This window comes from Rhinolophus sinicus, linkage group LG17 (genome assembly GCF_036562045.2).
Source record: "Rhinolophus sinicus isolate RSC01 linkage group LG17, ASM3656204v1, whole genome shotgun sequence".
Lineage (NCBI taxonomy): Eukaryota > Metazoa > Chordata > Mammalia > Chiroptera > Rhinolophidae > Rhinolophus > Rhinolophus sinicus.
The window spans coordinates 411,751-431,036 of NC_133766.1; the positions used below are offsets into that span (position 1 = coordinate 411,751).

Consider the following 19,286-nt stretch of genomic DNA (forward strand, 5'->3'; position numbering starts at 1 on the left):
ACTGGGAATAGACGCAGTTCATACAGCTCATCCGTGACAGAACTAGAACGGAAAGCTCTCCTTTTTTTTCCAACTGTCCGGTGGCCTTGGAGCGCACCGGTGTGTCACCAGAGCCCGGGAGTAGTAGAGGAGTACGCAGAATCCCCCTGGTAACGACAGGCACCCAGTACCTGTCTACTGCATTGTGAAAGGAACCATGAGGTGGCTTGTGTTGTAGTGCCCCGAAGCCAAGTTCCAGTAAAAACCGTCCCTTTTTATGATCCCAGTGGAATGTTGGCATCTTAGAGACCCTGAATTTCGCCTGTTGCAGGACTGAGCCAATTGTTGTGTGTAACTGATTTTTCATTGTTAATCTTAGGACCACCTGCTGCTGCCAGCGACCACGCATAACAAGACCACCAGGCCCAAGATGTCCATTGTCCTGCCAGCGATAAACGTGAACGGTGAGTTGCAGTTTTGGTTTGTGAACAACCTGAGATAGCCTTGTTTAACCAAGGTTCTCTGGATCTAGTAAAAGACGTTTCAGATATTCCCTTGGTCAGGTATGTATTCACACATTGATTTTGAAATATTTTCCCACTGTTTTCACAAATACTGTTTTAAAATTGTTATACTCGTTTTTAAAAATTACTCGTTTGAAAACTAACAGGTTTTAAATTCCCTTTAAAATTACTGTATTTTAAAAAGAAAGATTCTCTTTTATTTACAAAGCTGGAAAGTTAGCATCTTGATTGCTGTATGACTTGTTGTCTAGGCTTTCCTGCTTTTACATGCCAGATGTGTTCTGAGATGGGGTTGGCTGTGAGTTAGGGGTTTGGAACTCAGAGCAGCGTCCTGCATTGCAGAAATGGTGGCACGATTCCCAGCCCAGACACCGAAGGCCATTCGTATTTAATCAGAGCACTGAGGACTTGCTCTTGGTAGTATTTTCCCGTTAGTGCTGGGTCTTAAATAAAATACAAATAAGGCTGTAATACTTTGAGACCATCCAAAGGGGTGAAGACATAGTGTACTTGCTGGTAGTCGAGAAGGGAAAATAAGACCAGCTCAGAAATCACTACTCTAAAAGACAGGTCCCGGAGGCATTTACAAAGTACTGAAGACGTTTAGCAAAGGCGAGACTGCTCCCACCCGGGTTCTCCGTGGAAAAAAGAGCATCTCAGCCCAGCGCCGCCGTGTGGTAAGTGGGCACATGGTGGTGCTCACAGATTGCCTTCTCTGGGTATCGTACGAGGCTCTGATGAAAGGTGACGGGGTCGTGCCCTCGGGCTGTTTGGCTGTGTCGTGGGACCGCCAGTAAATTCTCTGTCCGGTAGCGAGAAGCTCACAGTGTGTGAGTAAGATAAAAACGAAGGGCCGTTTGAACCGACCTGCTGTTGACCCAGTCCGTATGCTCAGAGATGACCATAATTAAACCACAAGTACATAACCAAACGCTGGGCTCCTAGGTAAATTTCAATAAAATTAGAGAACACGTATTAGATATTCAGTGTACATTTTAAGACCAGAGAGGACTACGTTTTCAGTGAGCTGTTTACAGACAGCTTATTAGAAGTGCTTAGGAGGCAACTTGAAAGACATAAACAATTTTTTGATCCAGCATAAAAGAATTACGACACTTTCTTCGTCTTACGAAGACATTTAAACAATTAAAACAGCCACCCTGACGAGAACTGTCCCCGTTCGTCTTCCAGGAGCCCATATACTGGGGACTCTGGGACAGTGTGTTCCAAAGTGCCCGCTTTTCTCCCCAGAGCGCACGTTCAGGAAACAGCCTTCATTCTCTTTCCACAGGTGCCCAGGGTTCTCTGCGTGAATTCAGTGGATTTAACTTCAGGTCACCTGTGGCTCTGAAAGACTCTTGTCTTACTCTTCGACAAGGCAGAACACACTTAGTTTTGTTGTTCTGACATTAGGTTCTTATGTAAGAGGACGCCTGGTTAGAAGAGTGGGCTGTCCATTTTTATGAAGCCAAAAACAATAAGATGCTGTTTGACTCTGTTTATCTTGGCCAGGGAACTAATTTTTGACAATGAGCCTTTCATAGATTTGAAAAACACAATCTTAGAGGATCATTTCTTTTTTAATCTGGCTTGGATTTCTTTGTAAATAGTTTTGTCTTTTTCCTTCTTAGGATAAAATATAGTAACTACTGGAAAAGTTCAGATTCAGACTCGAGAAATACTCATGGAGTATGTTCCCTGCTCTATCCACAGCCTCTTTTCTGAACAGTCCCTTGGCCTTCTCGCTTTAATTGGGGGAACTTGTTGCCCTAGAGCAGGGGTGTCAAAACTGCGGCCCGCGGACCAACTGCGGTCTGCAATCCATTGTTAATTGGCCCGCAGCAAATTCCAAAAATATATTTAGTTTACTTAAATAAACCAGGTGAGGCAATACATACTTCGCCTCGAGTGAGTGGCCCTGCTGTTTGTGTATTTTACTGCATATGGCCCTTGGTGAAAAACGTTGAAAAAAGTTTGGACACCCCTGCCCTAGAGCCTGGTGGTCTTCCCGCCTCGTGGGCAGAGCCTGCAGGGGGCGGGTCCGTGCTCCCAGCTCCTTGCACATCATGTCCCCTCCTTTCTCCTTCCGTCTCCCACACACCTTTCAGTGTGTGACGCCTCTTTCCGTCTTTGTTGGTGTCTCCTGCCCCACTCACTGGTGACTGCACTGCCTTTGTCATGTCTCTACACCTGCATCGCCCAGGTGGAGGACCTGCCAGCACCCTGGCCTCTGTGGCCAGTTGCCTTTACTCAGCACCACCTTGGCCTCCATCGTCACAGTGGCACTGAGCCCTCATCACCACCAGCCGTGGCCCGGCCCTGAAATCTCCTCTTGAAGCCCTCCCCCCTTCCCCGCCGCTGCCCCCACCCTGTCATTCCCGCACTCCAGCTGCTCTCTGACCTCACAGCCTCCTGTCCTCTGACCCCACCCCCTCTTCTGTGCCCATCACGACCTCCTGCCCTTGCACCCCTCCTTAGCTGGCCTACTTCCCTCTCTTGCAAACCGCCTTACTCCCGGGCTCCTTTCTCTCAGGTCCCACCCTAGCTAAGCTCAGCCATGCTGTGTATGGAGCTGGGAATGTCGTCCAGTCAGGACAAGCAGATTCACCTCATCACGAGCACCCACTCCGGAGGGGCATCCGTGCTCCCGGCCCCGCTGGTACAGCCACTTCCTTTTCCAGTTTCCACACCCCCTCTCCCTCCCCCCATGAACTCACCAAGTGGTCAGATGGTGCCCGTCCCCTTCCACTGCCAGCAGCCAGCTGCACCTGTGCCCACAGCCCTGCCCCTCTGCCCGGGGAGGCGTCCCACTCCCGCTGTGCTGCTTGTCCCGTGTGTCGTCGGGCCAGGCACGGCTGCCTCGTGTAAAGGGTGGTGTGCGTAGCACATTCCTCTTGGAGTTGCATGAGAATTAAGTGAGGACACATGCTGTCAGCAGTGCCCTGGCATTTCCAGGTTAGAGGCTGTAGTCCCACCTTCGTCACTGCTGTCACAGTCATCGTCATCATCATCTGAGGTGACTCCTTCCTCGTGGACCCTGCACCCCAACCCTCTCACAGTTTCAATGTCCTGGCTGCCGCGTTTACGCCTTTTCTGTCCTGCTGACCGGCTTCTCTGTGGCTCATTCCGCCAGTGTGCAGAGTGTCACCATGACCTGGTGGCAGGGACACTCTTGCTCTACGTCCTGTTCCTCTGCTCCCCTTCCTGGCCAGTCTGCTGGAAGACTCACTGGACTCGTCACCTCTTTTTCTCACCCCCTGTTCTCCCCGCTGCCCACTCTGGATCATGACCCCTCTCAGCAGGCTGATGTGGTTGACCACGCCCTCCTTTCCTTGGTCCTCAGTGTTTGTTTTTAAAATTTTCAGATCCACAGAAAAGTCAAAAGATGAGTAGTGATTATCTGGAGACTCTACGTAGCTTTCACTGATGGTTAATTTTGCACATTTTCTTCACCTTTATTTATCTATCTACCTGCATATGCTTTTCTCCTGAGCCATTCTAGAGTAAGCTGTGATATTTTTTTCTACCCCCAAATACAGGAATACGTGTCTCCTAAGAAGGGGCTATGCTCCTACATACGCAAAATAAAATGCCCATACGCACAATAAAACTTTTTGTACATACGCACAATAAAACATACGCACAATAAAACTTTTAAAAAGTTCGGCATTGATACAGTATAGTTTAGTATGTGGCCACATTCAGATAGTCCCATTTGTTGTGGGGGGAGGGGTTCAGAATCCAGAGATTGGACGTCACACCTGCTTGTCACTCCTCTTCAGTCTCTTGCATCTAAACAGGTCCTGTCCTTTTTGTTGTCTTTCCTGACAAATACATTTTTAGAAATAGTTTACTGAAGTATAATGTCCATGCAGTAAAAATCGCCAACTTTGTGTGTGTTGGGACCTGTGTAAACAGTTGTGATGCAAAGGTTTTCTTTACCTCAGAAACTTCCTCGCACCCTTTGCTGTCGCTCCTCTCAAGTGCATTTCTGAACACTTGATGGTGTGGGTTCTCGTGAGTGCACAGCTGGTCTGGTTGTGCTCCTGGGCATCTCACCGGTCAGCTCAGCCCGCTCCCTCCTCTCTGAGGACAGGGCTCTTGGTTGCCGTGTCTGCCACTTACAACCCAGAGCAGTGCCTGACACGGGACACACTGCACCCTGAGGCACTGTGATGTCTGAACTCGTGTCGTGCTCAGTCTCTTCATTCGACGGATGAAGACAGTAGAGCTTGAGAAAGTAATCGTATCATTTACCCAACCGCTATGTAACAGCTAGGATTCACGTTGTATAGATATAGTCTGATTATCACGTTGTGATTTCAGTATTCGACAGACGAGCAAATACTGAAAATATCTGGGACTCCAGAATTAAAGACAGACGTTTATGCCACTGCCCTGTGTATAGGCTGTGCAGTTCACGAGAGCCATTCCAGAGAGACGATAGATGAAAGAGGAGAAATGAGATGCGATGAGAAAGGAGAGATAAGAGACCAGAGATAGGAGAGAAGTCGGCTTCCTCAGGGCTGCACATGCGTGACTCTGGTCATCAGTGAGTCGGGCGTGGCTTTCGCTCTGAAACAGGAAACAGCACCAAGCACTGTGTGAAGACTTAATCTGCCGGAGGTCTGTCAGTGGAAGAAAGTTTGGAGGGAACACGAGCCGGGAGGCAGGGAGCAGCTTTGCAGCTGTCGAGATGAGCCAAGAGACGTGGCAGCAGACGGGGCGGGGGCGCCAAGGCCTGGAATGGAGAGAAGGGGAACGGCCAAAGACGTTTCAGAGGGAACATCTCTAGCGCCTTGCAGCAGCAGGAGGAGGGGGGTGCGAGAGCTGCGTCCAGGACGCTGACACTCGGCTCTGAGGCTGCTTCTGCCCCTCCCCCATTTTCTCTGGTTGACTTTCCCTTTTGTTCCTTGAAGTCATGGCTGTCCGTTTTTCAGTCCTCCCGAGCCATGAGGTTGTCCCCACTTAGCCTAGCCTCTTCTGGGCCCTCTTCTGCAAAGCAAACCTGAAAATAAATTTGTCAAGTGAGAGCGGCTGAATGGTAGGTCTGCCTTTGTGGATACGTGCAGTCACCTTGTTGGAAGGATTATCACTTCGGTGATTTATTGGCAATGGCACAGATAGTTTTTTCCATGAGAACTTTGTCTCTTTGTATCTGACTTACGAATAAGCTCTTTAGTCTATAGTAGGAACGCTCACCAGACTCACTCAGGAGGTGTTAGATCAGCTGGCGCCTTGAGCCAAAGGAGCCGGCTGCCGGGGACCGCACCTGAGTGCCCTCGAGTCCCGTTGGCTTTCAGTGACATCACTTTCACTTCTCCCTTGTGGTAAAATCTGTTTCTACTCAAACAGATGGTTTAGCTTTCAAGTAATAAAAACTAGCGATCAGCATCTGTTTAAGCCAACAGAATTGATTTGAGCCTCCTGCTAAGTGTCCAGAATCGGGGTTGTTTCTCTGTTTTATCCATATGAAGCTCCTCCGAACGGGTTTTTCTTTGTACTGGAAAATCAGGAACCTTGTAGTGAGGGCGAGAAAGTGAGCCAGTGGGGGACAGCACCTAAGACAGAAGCCCGTCTTCTGAACCTGTTCACGAGGTGACATGCTGTCCCTCCTGCCCGTTCTGTTGGTCACACAGACTGACCCTGGCACGTGGTGGGCGGGACTGCAGAGCGTGTGACTGCGGGAGGTCGCTGGGGGCCGTCTGCGATGGGAGGCTGCGCACCGTGCCGGCTCGTCAGTGCGTGCAGAGCAGCTCTGGAAGTCAGGAATGTTCTGGAGAAGGGAAGAGGACAGAGCACCTCACATGCGAGGTCTGACAGTGAAGTTCCCGAACTTGTGACGAGGTTGCTAACCTGTTTTGATACCACAGGGATTATTCATTATGAATTTGTATCAACTGGACCAACAGTTAACCACGTTTACTATTTGGAAGTGCTGAAAAGGCTGCGTGAAAAAGTTAGATGAAAACAACCTGAACTTTTCGCCAATAATTCATGGCTCTTGCATCACGACAATGCACCAGCTCACACGGTACTGACTGTGAGGGAGTTTTTAGCCAGTAAACAAATAACTGTACTGGATCACCCTCCCTGCTCACCTGATCTGGCCCCCATATGACTTCTTTCTTTACCCAAAGATCAAGGAAATACTGAAAGGAAGACATTTGGATGACATTCAGGGCATCATGGGTAATATGACGAGAGTTCTGATGGCCATTCCAGAAAAAGAGTTCCAAAATTGCTTTGAAGGGTGGACTAGGTGCTGGGGTTGGTGCATAGCTTCCTAAGGGGAGTACTTCGAAGGTGACCATAGTGATATTCAGCAAAGAGGTATGTAGCACTTTTTCTAGGATGAGATCAGACTTTAATTGTCCGACCTCGTAGAAACTGTCCCACCAGTCATTTCTCCGGCCCCCACCCTCTGGAGCTGTGAAAGGAAGTGCTAGCTGACCAAAGGAAGGGCTAGACAGTTAAGACCCCCTGGGATGTAAACAGCCGTTGCTTTGCCGATGCTGAGTTTCACACTATCAGGTGTGACGCCCTGGCTCCAGATGTGCTTTCACAGTGAGAGGCAATTGCAGTGCAGATGTGCACGTGTTCACTGCCAGCACTGCAGACCTCAGAGCTCCGAATCGTCAGGAGGCAGGATGTGTGTCGATCATGGAGGGTCTCAGGCTGGAAGAAAACTGCGGGACAGTCTCGCAGAGCGGCCTCCGGACCAGGTAGGGAGCTGGCCTGGGGAGGCCCCGGCTGAGCCAGCCCGGCCGTGGTGGGGCTGCGACCAGAGCCTGGCACTTACACATGCAATTTCTAGTAGGTAAACGTTGGTCATTTCCCTAAACTAGCCTGTCCCAAAACACAGATTGGTTCTATATTCAAAACAAAACCTATCCTTTAATAGTAAAAATAAACATTCTTCTCACTAATGAATGCGCTGTCCACATTTCTGTAGTTGTGGCCACGTGTTTCCCAGGAGAAGGGACTCACTCAGGCTCAGTGTGCGAGGCCGTTAGAGCCCGGCTGCAGATGTGAGAAGTCTGCCCACTCTGTTCCCACGTGTTCTAGCAACGTCTGTCCCGTTGCCGCCGCTCTCCCTCCTGTCCCAGGAAGCCCCGTTCAGCTGCTGAATCAGTTACTGGTCAGCACACACTCAGCTGATCAGTAACAGTAGCTTTGGAAACAGCCAGTTTCCTGCCACATCATAGGACCTACTAAGTGCTGAGAGGCTGTCTTATGTGAAAACTTGATGTAGTCCCAGAGAGACTCACACTGTAGTAGATCCCCTCTTTTTTTAAGTTTTTTTTTTTTTAAACTTTTAGCTGCTTATATCTATGGGTTTTCTTAGTTTCAAGTAACAGAATTTAACTCTGGATAACTTAAGCAGAATCTCTAGGACAGCCACAGAATCAGACATAGAGGGAGGTCCCTTAAACAAAACCACAGCCCCACCTTCTACCACAGAGCTGCCTTAGGCCTAGTTGGCACCACCAGTGTCCCTGACGCCACCCTGCTTCCAGCACCAATGCATGGCTGGCTCATAACCCAGATACTGCTGCTTCCAGGGCTAGCGTCATCACAGCCAGGGCCTCACTGCACTGGGGGGGCGGTACCGGGTCACATCCTGCTCCCCGTCACCAGGAAGTCTGGGAAACGCAGCGCCTGGCACCGCACTGGACAAACCCGGGTTGCTCCTTGCTGCCTGGGCTTTCTCCTTTCATACCACACAGAGCAGTCACATTTCTGGTCATGATACCAGCTGGCTGTCCTACAACTTCCCTCACTTCTGACTGTGAACCTAGAAAAAGTGTCAGGTCCCACAGGTGAAGGGCTCAGGCCCTCAGCACTGCCCCCCTGCCCACTTCAGGTGCCAGTCACAGGTCCAGATTGTCACCTGTGCTTCTGACCAACTCGGACATCTCCTCAGGTTCGATTCACTTGCTGGAGTGGCTCACAGAACTTGGAGACACTGGCGGTCAGCAGTTCATTAAGGGACGTGGTAAAGGAGATAGGTGAGCAGCCAGGTGAAGTGACTCAGCGGGTGCATCCCCCCGGCACGGGGATGTGTTCACCAACAGGGAAGCTCCCCAAACCCCTCCCTGTCAGGATTTCATGGAGCTCCCTGTGTCTGCGTGACAGGCCAGTAAGTCCATTTCTAGCCCTTTTTCCTTCGCAAGAAACTGGGAGCAGGGCTGGAAATTCCAGGCTTCTAATCATGGCCTGGGTTTTGTGGGGACCAGCCCTCAGCCAGGGGCCACCAGAGCCCCCTCATTAGAACCAGAGATCTCCTAGCACTTGTGTCACTTAGGAATTCACGAGGGTTTCGGGAGCCCTGGACCAGGACCCGGGCAGAGACCAGGCGCTTAACCTCACGCCGGGAGGTGCACTGCGCCTCTTTCGAGGGGCGACTGAACCTAGGAAGACAGTGAGATGCGCAGTGGCCCAAATCTTGTCTGCAGCATTTTGAATATCAGAGAAGCTGAAGCATAGGTGAGGGGGATGAAACAGAGGCAGTGAGTTTGGCCTGAGTGCCACTAACGGAAGTCAACTGTCTGCTTTCCTAAAGCGTCTGATAAGCTCAGTGAGTGGAAGGCTGTGTGGGAGCTGATCGTCCTGGGAGTGAGTGAGGTCCTGCGGCATGTCGTCACCTCTGGGAAGGGTTGTCCCAGCAGGACGTCCAGGAAAACGGCCCACTCTGGGAGTCAGCCCCTCTCACCCTACTCAGCCTTCATCCCACGGGTGGTCTGTGTGGCCAGTAAGCAGGGGCTTCAGCTCAGCGTCCTTGTGTGAAGAAAGGGGGGAGGGCGGTGACCTCTCCAGGGCCCTGGCAGGCTAATGACAACGTATGCCTGTACTTCCACTGATCGTAGGTTTTGGAAAAGCAAATAATTGTGAGCTTATTTTTTGATGAACAGTAAACTTCCATAAGCTAAAAGAAGTAAATCCCCACCTCCCACTTAGTTGTGTGTGTTTTTGAACAATGGCATTTTCCCACACAGTGCAGTTCAGACATTCAAGTTACAGCAGGGGAAATACTCACTGAATTTGTCATCGTTATTCTTGGCTTGCGTTTCTGTGAGAGCCTTTCAGTTTCCCCCTTTCAATACTCTGATTTCTCCAGTAGATGTTAGGCCATAACGTACCTTATTTAACATTTGTGGATTAAGTTACGCGTATGGTTATGAATTTGAATGTTATGTTTCATTCAAAAATAGCTGTCTCAATATGGAATACGAGATTCTGCACATTTACTATAAAGTGGAGACTTTTGGGGATACTCTGTAGCCACTGGTTAGCTCTTTTCCTGTTTCGATTCAGTTGATTCGGTGATGGAAATGGTAGCAGATTGTGCATTTCACATAAAGTGAATCAACTGAAGAAACGCCAGCCGCGGTCCCCACTGCTGCACCTGCTGCGTCCCCAGCGTCCCCCCCCCTTCTCGACAGCATGTCCTACTGGCTGTGTTGGCTGTAGCTGTCGTCTCTGGTGTGCGCTGGTGTCCGTGTGGCTTTGCTGTGCGTTTACCGGAGGCTGATATTGTTGAGCATCTTCTCGTGTTTAGTGGCCATTGTATGTCTTTTGTAGAGAACTGTCCTGTCAGGTCATTCGCCCATTTAAAAATTTGATTGTTTGTCATCTTCTAGTAGACTGTAAGAGTTCCCTATATATTCTAGACACAAGTTCCTTATCTGATGGGTGATTGGCAGGTATTGTCACTGTTGTATGGGTTTGTCTTTTCCTTTCTTGAGCAAGTCTGATTCTTATCTCAGGTGAAATACTGGATTCCTGGACCTTCTGCTTAATTTTACTAATGGTCTCAAGTTGTGAAGTAACTGATATTCCCTGATAGTAGAGCTGGACTCTGAGACGTCACAGCAAATGGGCATCGTTAGCGGGACAAACGTTTGGTGCTTTCCCATGCGCCAGGTGTCATGCTCACGCAGGCCGGAGAGGCTGGGCGAGCTGTGCAGGCCACAGAACACCGGCCGCACTGTAGCTTTGTCTTTACTCCCCAGTGTCCTGCTTTTCAAAACAGCTTTGCTTTGAAGGCTTCACTTTCCATCCATTCATAGCCCCTATATTTTCCTCAGGTAAACTGGAGCCCAGCCATTCACTTCTGCTTAGATTTCGGTCTCTCTGAAACTGGAATGCCTTAGTTTGTGACCAGATCTTTTCACTAATAAAAACCTTTTGATTTTTTTTAACTATCCCTTCCAAATTGGCCCTTCCAAACTGACTGTGATACTGTTTTTAGTCAGTGTCGTGAAAACACTGTAAAGGTGAACCTGCGATTACAAGATGATCAAAAGTATGTATTTCAGCCATTTTCAATGACTTTGGGACTGGCCACTCCTGAGAGCTGAGCTGACACCTTCTCCACTGACACGTGTTCACTGCCTCCCAGCTGCAGTGGGTCAGGGACCGGCAGCAGCGCAGCGGGGCCTCTGGCTCCAGGTCCCTCATGGGGCTGCAGGCAGCCTGTCAGCGGGAGGCCCAGTGCAGAGGGACACGTCCACATCCGCTCACTGGCTCCCCGAGGCCTCCCTCAGTTCCTGGCTTCTCGGCACAACAGCTCACCGCATGGCCCCTGGCTGGTCGCAACAAGCAGGCGGGTGTGCCCGAGATGGGAGCCCCAGCGACCCTGTCACCTGCCCAGAGCTGTGGCCCATCCCTGTTACCAGGTGCTACTCAGTCATTTCGGCTGCTCCTGGGAGGGTGCGGAGGTGTGGACCCTGAGGGGTTCCCTGTGGGGGGTCTCAGCGCTGCCTGTCCCACTCGGTCGGGGAACACCCACAGGCCTGTGCCCCACAATGGAGCAGCGGCGTGTAATCCTGTCAGAGAAGGCTGGTGTACGGAGGCCACTCCAGCCCTATACACGCTCAGGTGTGCACACAGAGACACAGCAGCATCTTAACTGCGCGTGTCTGCTAACCGCTGGTCGGTGCACCTTCGTCCACAGAAGGCATTTAAGTTGAGACACAATAGAAAAGAAATGTTTCTGTTACTTCATTTTCCCCTTAACTTAGAGAGGTTGCCCTGCCCTCCTTCACTTTTAGTAACGGAAAACTTTGGCCGAAGTAAAGACGATTTTAGTAGAAACATGTCAACGTGCAAAGACTTTCCTTCCTCTTAAACCACACTGTAGGCCTCAGTCCTAACTGAACAAAACAAGTTCTGAGTGGACCTTAGTGAGTCATTTGTCCAGCGAAGCTCGTGAGTTACCCTCACAACTGACGAAGTCCGTGCTTCTAGCTGTGGCCCCACAGCTCAGCTGACCCGTCCACACGTCCAGCTTTATGTCCTCTGTCACCGGCCCCTCGTTCCCCGCTCTCCAGCACGCAGACCTCGCTCCTCCTCACCCTGACTGCTCCCTCGTGCCACAGGCTCTTCCATCTTTCCGGAAACCTCTCACCCTAGGTTGCCCTTGGCTCCATCCGTCACCCCATGTCGTCCTCTGCTGCAGCGTCACCATCAGAGGCAGCATAATAGGTCCACCACCCGTCCCAGCACAGCCAGGCCCAGCAGAGGCCACGTGTGACGAGATGAGTCTGCTGACGGTGTACAAGTGACTTGTCTGCAGAAGAGGCTGGACAGCGTGGATGAGCAGAGGCCACTTCCGCATGCACTCAGGTGTGACTGGCTGTGACCTGAGCTGTGATGTGAGGAGGGTGTTTTCTCAGGCAGAGCACGAGAAGCTGAGCACGTGGCAGGTGACCCTTCCAAACCGCGTGACCTTCTTCACTGCTCAGTCGGCCTCGTGTAAATGGACTCTGCCAGCTGTCTGCATTCGGCTTTGCCCATTGGACAGCCTTTGCCTTGGAGGCTTGTTCATGAGACGTGCTTCCTCCTGAACACAGGTGTTGTGCCACTGGAAGACAGTGGGATGTCCGTGGTTCCTGTGTCAGGTCTGTCCTGCAGGGGAGGCAGCTCTCTCATGTGCTGTGAGCCTTTCTGTCACCTGTCGGGACGACAGGGCCAGCGTCCCTGATTGGCAGCCCTGTCGTGTGACACTGCAGACGCTGTTCCTATGCTGCCTAGAGGACAGCGACCTCCTGTGTGTCCAGAGTCCACACCGGGCACTCGGGGCTGGTGGTCGCCGGGGCTGGCTCCCTGCCTGTCGACAGCCTGCCTGAAGCTGACCGACTCCTGGTATTGGTGTTTCCTGGAATGTAGTGAGGTTTTCTTCACACACACGTTTTCCTCGGCCAGCTGTGCCGAGGCTGTCAGGCTGCAGAGGTGTGGTGGTGGCTGAGGAGGGCAGCTGGCAAAGAGCCTTTCTGTTCCCTAAACTGATGCGTTAGGCAGCCTCAGATTCCAAGCAGTTGATCCTGTCATGAGAATAACTAGGAGAGACGCCGCGGCTCAGGTGGAAGGAGCTGTGGCCGCTGGGCGCTCACTGAGGCTTGTCCCGCACTCCCGCCCTCGCTGGGGACACAAGCCCCTGACATAGCTCCAGGGCGCAGTCGGGGTGCGAAACATGTAAGACTGACTCGTCCGCTGCTTCTGGTCTCCATTCCTCCCCGGACCTCCTGCCCACAGCGCCGTGAGTGACCATTCCCAAAGAACACTGACTGACCCCGTTCCTCACTTCCTGAAAAGTCCTTGCTGGCTCCCCACTGCCGCTGGGGACAGTGCTGGACACTGTCTGCTTGTCCCCTCCGACCTCTCCAGCCCTGTACCCCCACGTCTTGTGTCACCTGCGTGGAGTCCCGCCCCCTGACTGCGTGCACGCCAACGCTTCCCGCTTTGTAGAACTTCTGCACCTCAAACCTGGCCACAGGACCCTCAAGTTCAGGGCGAGGAGGTGTCACCTCCTCGCCCCCAGGCTGGGGAAGGCACCCTTCTCTCTTCCCATCATACCACGCGCGGCCCAAACGCCACCAAGAGAGCGTTACCTGTTTACATAGCTGCCTCCTTACGAGGCGGTAAATCCTTGATCGGGCGCCAGGCCTCACTCATCTGTGTCCCCAGCACCCAGCACAGGGCCAGCACGGAACAGCTGCTAAGTAAATATTTACGGAATTGGGTCATATTGATGGTAGGAGCAGACCCCCCTGGGCCGTCTGTCCTGCCCCGTGTGCTGAGGGAAGCCCTGTTTATTACACTCTGCTGGTTGGGAGCTGCTGTGCCACAGAGTAAATTGGCTATTTCAGCCTGGCTTCAAAACTAAAGTTAATTGAGCATATTCACAGCTCTGTTGAGATTCCATTGTGCCTGTTAATGCAGAAGCATGTGGTGACGACACTTTATGGCTGTTGGGATCTGTGGTCCCAGCTGCAGCCCAGGGTAGCTTTCTGTGCTGGGGGTGTTTCGACTGGGTGACCTGAGAGTGTGAAAGAAACAGGTCACTGTCCTGTGGAAGAGGATGGGTGGCCAGACTTCTCCGTTTTAAAGTCTTGGTTTTTAAAAAAATCCCAAGAAAGTAGTTTTTTTTTTAAGAACGTTTATGGCCTGTATTTTTTAAGTCATAAACCAACCTTGTTTTCCGCCCCCCAGCCTGGCTCCCCGAGGGGCTGGCGGTGACCCATACTCACCAGCTGCTGGTCCCCCATCCCAGGCTGGGGGTGGGGATGGGGTGGGAGAGTAGGATTATGGCCGAGGAAGCCCAGAAGTGGGTTCTGGTGCGAAATGCCCATCCAAGGAGTTGATTGGGATAACTTACCTTACAAGTGAGAGAGGAGACCTCGCCAGGTGTTCTAGCATTTTCTTAGCGTCCACAGAGGAGTTCCGCGTTCTGCTCGCCACCTGTCCCCTCCCCCTGCTTTGTGCACTAAGTCGGGGCTCTGGGTGAGGTTTGCAGGGTAAACAGAGAACCCACGTTGTTCCCAGCAGCCTCCTCTGGTCCCTTCACGGTCGGCAGGAGTCGAGGTTGCACTTGTACCAGCAGTGACTGTAGTTTGTCATCATCGCTCCTGTCGCCGTGCCAGCCAGTGTTTGCGTTCTGTAAATGCGTCTTCCAGCTTCCAAACAGCATCCCATCCCTACTGCGTTTGTGCTCGAGTGACTTCACTGGGAGAAATTACGACTACCCTTCCCAGCAGATGTACAAACAGGATCCTGATAGCAGGTCTGGCGAGTGTGCGTTCGGCACACGTAATACTGTTTTCCTGTAATTCTGTCTCCTGAACCGTTACCACTGCTCCTCCTGTTGCCTCGCCAACTTGACTGTAAACTGTTCGCAAGCAGAATACTTGCCAGTCCTGTGAAGGAGCAGAGGCCCTCGGGGATTTGCTCGGATAGCTCGGCCAAGCGCAGCTCCTGCCCTGATGCCACCCTGGGTCCCCCGAGACCCTGGCCACTTCTGTGAGCCCTGTGTGTCCCCCAACGTGTTTGCACAGGTGCCCAGGTGGCCAACCCCACAGCTGCAGCCCCTTTAACCTGGGACAAGAGTTAGGAGGGACCTGCTGGAAAGCCTCGTCCACTGTACCCGAGACTGATGCCTGTGAGGGCACCGGGTCCTCTCAGATGGTCACATTTCTGCTGTGCCAGTGATGCCTACTAGCAGTTGTCCCCTGAGAGATTCTGTGCACTTGAAAAAATCAGAAAGACGTCCTTGACACAGACATCCATGGTTTGAGGATCGCAGTGAAGGAACCTGGTCTCGGAGCCCGTGTGGCATGCCCGGATTCTGCTCTTCAGTGTTGTCTGTCATCGTCACCGCTGAATGGGACACTGGAATGTGACGTGTGCTCAGGCGGCCCGCTTTCCATTCAGCAGTCATCATTTTCAGTGTGGCAGGTCTTACCTTCAACAAACGCTTCCTCCTTTGCTGTTGTGAGTTTAGTTTGTAAAACAAATGCAAGTAGGAGACCTCTGTCTACTGGCCATCACTCTGTGTGTCCCTCACGCTCACTGACTCTTCTCGGCACATCACGTGCATTCATTCTAGAGCCAGTTCGCTGTTAACGTTGCTGAATGCCACTTGTCTTCTTGTTAAAGAGCTGTTGTACTGGGACTGTGTATGATGAGTGCGGCTGCCTCCGTTTTCTGAGAGAAATACAGGTTGGACTGAGAGAAATTACTTTTTGTGGCTCAGAGAATAACAGTATAACCGTAGCAAGAGATGGTCTGTCTGCCCCGCTTTGTAACGTTCAGAGCCATGGTTAATTCCTGGGAAAGAAGCGTGTGCTGTGAGAGTCATGCATGGAGCTGCCTACAGACTTACGTGTGGGGTGTCTGGACTCGGGACTGGAGAGTCGCTCAGAGCAGAGCGGCGTGTTCCGGAGATTCTGTGTTACGCAAACCAAAAATACCCCACAGCCCGTAAGCCACTTCTCCTGAGCGCTTGAGAGAAGGGTGGCAGCCAGCTGGTCCCTAATTCTTTTGCTTGGGGACATGAGTTCACAGTGCAGTGTCCTCTGTTCAGTCACGTCCCCTAGTCCTTCCCCAAGTAATGATCATCTAGATGGGGGTCTGGTAGTAGCAAAAGGGAAAATCCTTCCTTCCGCGTTTTCCAGAATGAATGTTTTCTGATGACTTCACCTGTAAGTGAAGGGAACACGGACAGTGCCAGGTGAGCTCTGACCTTCCCAGGACTGCCTCAGCGAGGCCGCCAGCACTTCTTTCCCAAGGTGGTATTTCCTGCCAGTAGTAGGTGCATTCGCCTCTTAGCTCAGATCTTTTTAAACCCAGCTTGTTGCCAAGGCCTCCTAGGCCTAAAAGATAAACTTAAAAATGGTGAAATCTTTTGAAAAGCCAACGCTCAGCAGTTGCTTAGACCTCAGCAAAAGGTTGGATTGGGAGGGTTCCTTCCTGCTCCCAAGTTCTGCTCGCAGCTGAGCCATCTCATCGTGACAGCAGAGAGGTTGCCCGGGAGCCCTCATGACGCCTGAGAACGTGCAAGTCCCATACTCTGGCTTTAAATGCAGTGAAAGAGGCCTCAGTCGCCTGCAGGGTACTTACTCCGTGGGTTCTGGAGTTTGTAGGGAAGTGCTTCCGGCATCGGTTGTTTTCATGGGTCTTGACTCAGATTGTGCAGCTTAACAACAGTTTTCTAGTACTTGGTGCCGGTAATGTAATTATTGGAAGCAAGGCGGTTACTGGCCATACCTAGGGTTGGGCCCCAGACCTCAGGCAAGAACTGCAAACCGAGCCTTAGGGCAGCAGATCAGGTCCCAGGGCAGTTTGTTTTCAGTTTCTGAGGCGCTGGTTGAAATTCTGTAATAAGACGTCAATTTTGTAGTCTAGAAACTCAGTTTGAAGAAATGAGTAATACGTTTGTTAGTCATTTCCTGTTTAATGGTCTTCCGGGGCAGATGGAAATCAACGAAATGTAACTGTTTCTACGAAGCTAATAAAAAACTCCACACTTGTGGGCAGCATTCTCCGGCGAAGAGTAGGCAGTTCCCGGGAAAAGCCAATCTGGAACCATTCGTCTTTGAACAATTATGGGATTAGCCAGATTTCCTGAAAACATCCCAGGAAACCACAGAAGCCCTAGAGGAGCTGCACTTGAGCAGAAGTAGGAACTTGGCCACGTAGCAGCACAGGCCCTTGACGTTCCTGGGGGTAGATTCCAGCTGGTCACCTCTGAAGGAGCCATTGCTGATGGTTATGAATTCAAAATACACACTTGAAGTTGGAGAGAAGTGCCCTTGGCCGCGTTTAGAGATGAGGCCTTAGCAGGACTGCTTCTGTGTCTGAGGACGTTAGAGCCCTGTGTTGCCACCACATTCTGGAATGTTCCAGGATGGCGCTTTCTCAAGTGGGGCCCAGACGGTAGGACGTTCAGGCAGTGGGGAGCCACCTGACGACGTGCCGGGGGGGTGAGAGGACAGCCTGCTGAACACGGGGTGTCCTGTGTTTCTCACTGCCTGCTGGGCGCACGAAGGCCCGTGGTTTGCACATGCACTCTTCTAGGCCCACACACTTTTGGTGTGAAATCCTTCTAGATCTTCCAACTCGATGAACTCTCTCAGCCGACCCCATGGCTCGGCGTCCCTCACCCCGTGGTGTAGGTAACAGACCAGACTTGTCTTACGTGTGTGATGTCCCGCCCTCCTTCGCCTGCCTTTGGCCACTCAGCCCACATCTCTCCCCAGCAGAGAAACTCTGGTTTTAATTTCTTCCAGCAAAGGGCGGACGTGGTGGTTGCTAGGAGCTCCCTGAGTCTCCAGAAAGAGTCCCAAGTGAGCAGCACGTGTGTCCGTCCATAGTGTGACCAATTGTCATTCACTTGGTGCTCTTCCTGGTGTGAGGGCGGGGGGACTGGTTCTCCCCACCCCCCAGAGATGCCAGATGTTTCTTAAAGGAGCCTGATCTCTTTCCTGTAAGTTCTTTAACACGAGTCTACAAAATGGAACATTTATATATTGGTTATAAAAAACATCAGTATGGAGTTTTCCCGGAAGGTTCTCTGGAGCGGGACTTGAAGTGGGCCTTAAAGGGTTAACAGCGTTCGCCAGATGCAGAAAATCTGAAGGGGTGCAGCCCCGCAGAAGGGCTCTCCCAAGCAGAGACATAAGTGCCGTGTGTTGCAATGGTCCAAACCAGGACTCGGGTGGAAAATCAGACCAGGTGAGATTGTCCAGGCACAGTGGGGTCAGCTTGTGCAAGTTGTAGAAAGTTACCTGCAGACATGACAGTTCAGTCCCACCTTCCTTTCCCTCTTGCTACTTTTGTGTCCCCTTCCTTACCCTTTTGGGTTACTTCCCGTAATTTTCCATTTGTCCGTTTTGGTTGAAGGTATCTCTTGTAATGTGGGAATGGGTGGTTTTTATCTGCCTTGCATGCGCCCCCCCGCCATGATTCCAGCACAGATACCACAGCCTGTCACTGCCTGTCACCAGCCCAGCTCTCACAGAGCAAACTACCTCTTATTAGGATTAGTGTCTGGTTCTGAAAAAATCTGTTAGATCATAGATGCTGGTTTGCAAAAAGCACAGCTGAAGTCTTGTCACTTTCCTATGAAACCCTCTGTAAGATTCGGGGTATTTAATTCTGTTGCTGGTCAGGGTGCTGGTTTGTGTGTGAGTCCTCTCCAGCCGGCAGCCTCTTGGCAGCCCTTCTGAATTCCGATAGCGTGCGTTTGCAGGCTCCTGGGAACCCCACGGCGCCGAGTTTCTCCGCCTCCGTGTCCAGGCCCTTTCTCCCAGGGTCACACTAGTGCTGAGTTTTGCAGGCTTTCGTCTTCCTTCCTTTTTATCTGCCTGATTCCTTTGGAATGTGAAGCACTCCTGTTTCACACCTTTTTCCTGACTCACGTCAGTGTTTCTTCTCATTCTATTTGCTGACAGAAGAGGGAGAGGGAGCCTTAACATTTCTCTCCATCCTCTTCCTTTTGGTCCCGTTTGTCCCAAACAGTCATGGTCTTTTTCCATTGAGGAAACAAAAGTGGTTTCGCAGTCTCCGCTCTGCTCCCACCCTCCTGGTAGGCCTGGAGCTTTCCTGGTTTCTCTTCGGTGGGCGCTGCTGTTAGACGGTGAGTGCACATCCTCAGGCTGGCACCTGCCCAGCACCACCTGCCCGAGGTGCAAACTGCAGGCAGCACTTGGGAGTGTGCCGTCCAGGGCTGGCCCGTGCGAAGCGGCTCCCGGCCTCAGCCCCGAGGGTGAAGGCGCGTCGTGCGCCACCCGGACAGGCGCCACAGCCCATGCAGGGGCCGGAGGAAATCATGCTCGTCAGCAGCGTCCCACTCTGGCCTGTAATTAAAATAATTAGAACCTCCTTGGCAGTACTGAGACCGCTTCCCCGACTCCCCGAGGGATGTCGTCTGTCACAAGTTACCGCGCGGTGGCCCGACAGCAATGCCGTGGTCCCTTTGACTGCTTTTCGAGGTGTCAG

At 51.7% G+C, this 19,286-nt stretch overlaps 2 protein-coding genes across 6 annotated transcripts in view; both read left to right on the top strand.

The window, feature by feature from the left end:
- The window catches only part of ATF6 (activating transcription factor 6), a 93,080-nt gene that overhangs the window by 67,041 nt on the left and 6,753 nt on the right, over positions 1–19,286 (top strand). For 4 of the 5 annotated variants that reach the window (XM_074322379.1, XM_074322376.1, XM_074322377.1 and 1 more), the window contains one exon: positions 359–443. In XM_074322379.1, the coding sequence (XP_074178480.1) occupies positions 359–443 (85 nt within the window). Of the gene's footprint in view, positions 1–358; positions 444–4,829; positions 5,546–19,286 lie in introns of those variants that run through there. The other variant, XM_074322380.1, reaches the window with a different exon arrangement.
- Positions 1–19,286, top strand: part of LOC109435251 (uncharacterized protein C1orf226 homolog) — a 244,108-nt gene that overhangs the window by 66,134 nt on the left and 158,688 nt on the right. The window lies entirely within an intron of this gene.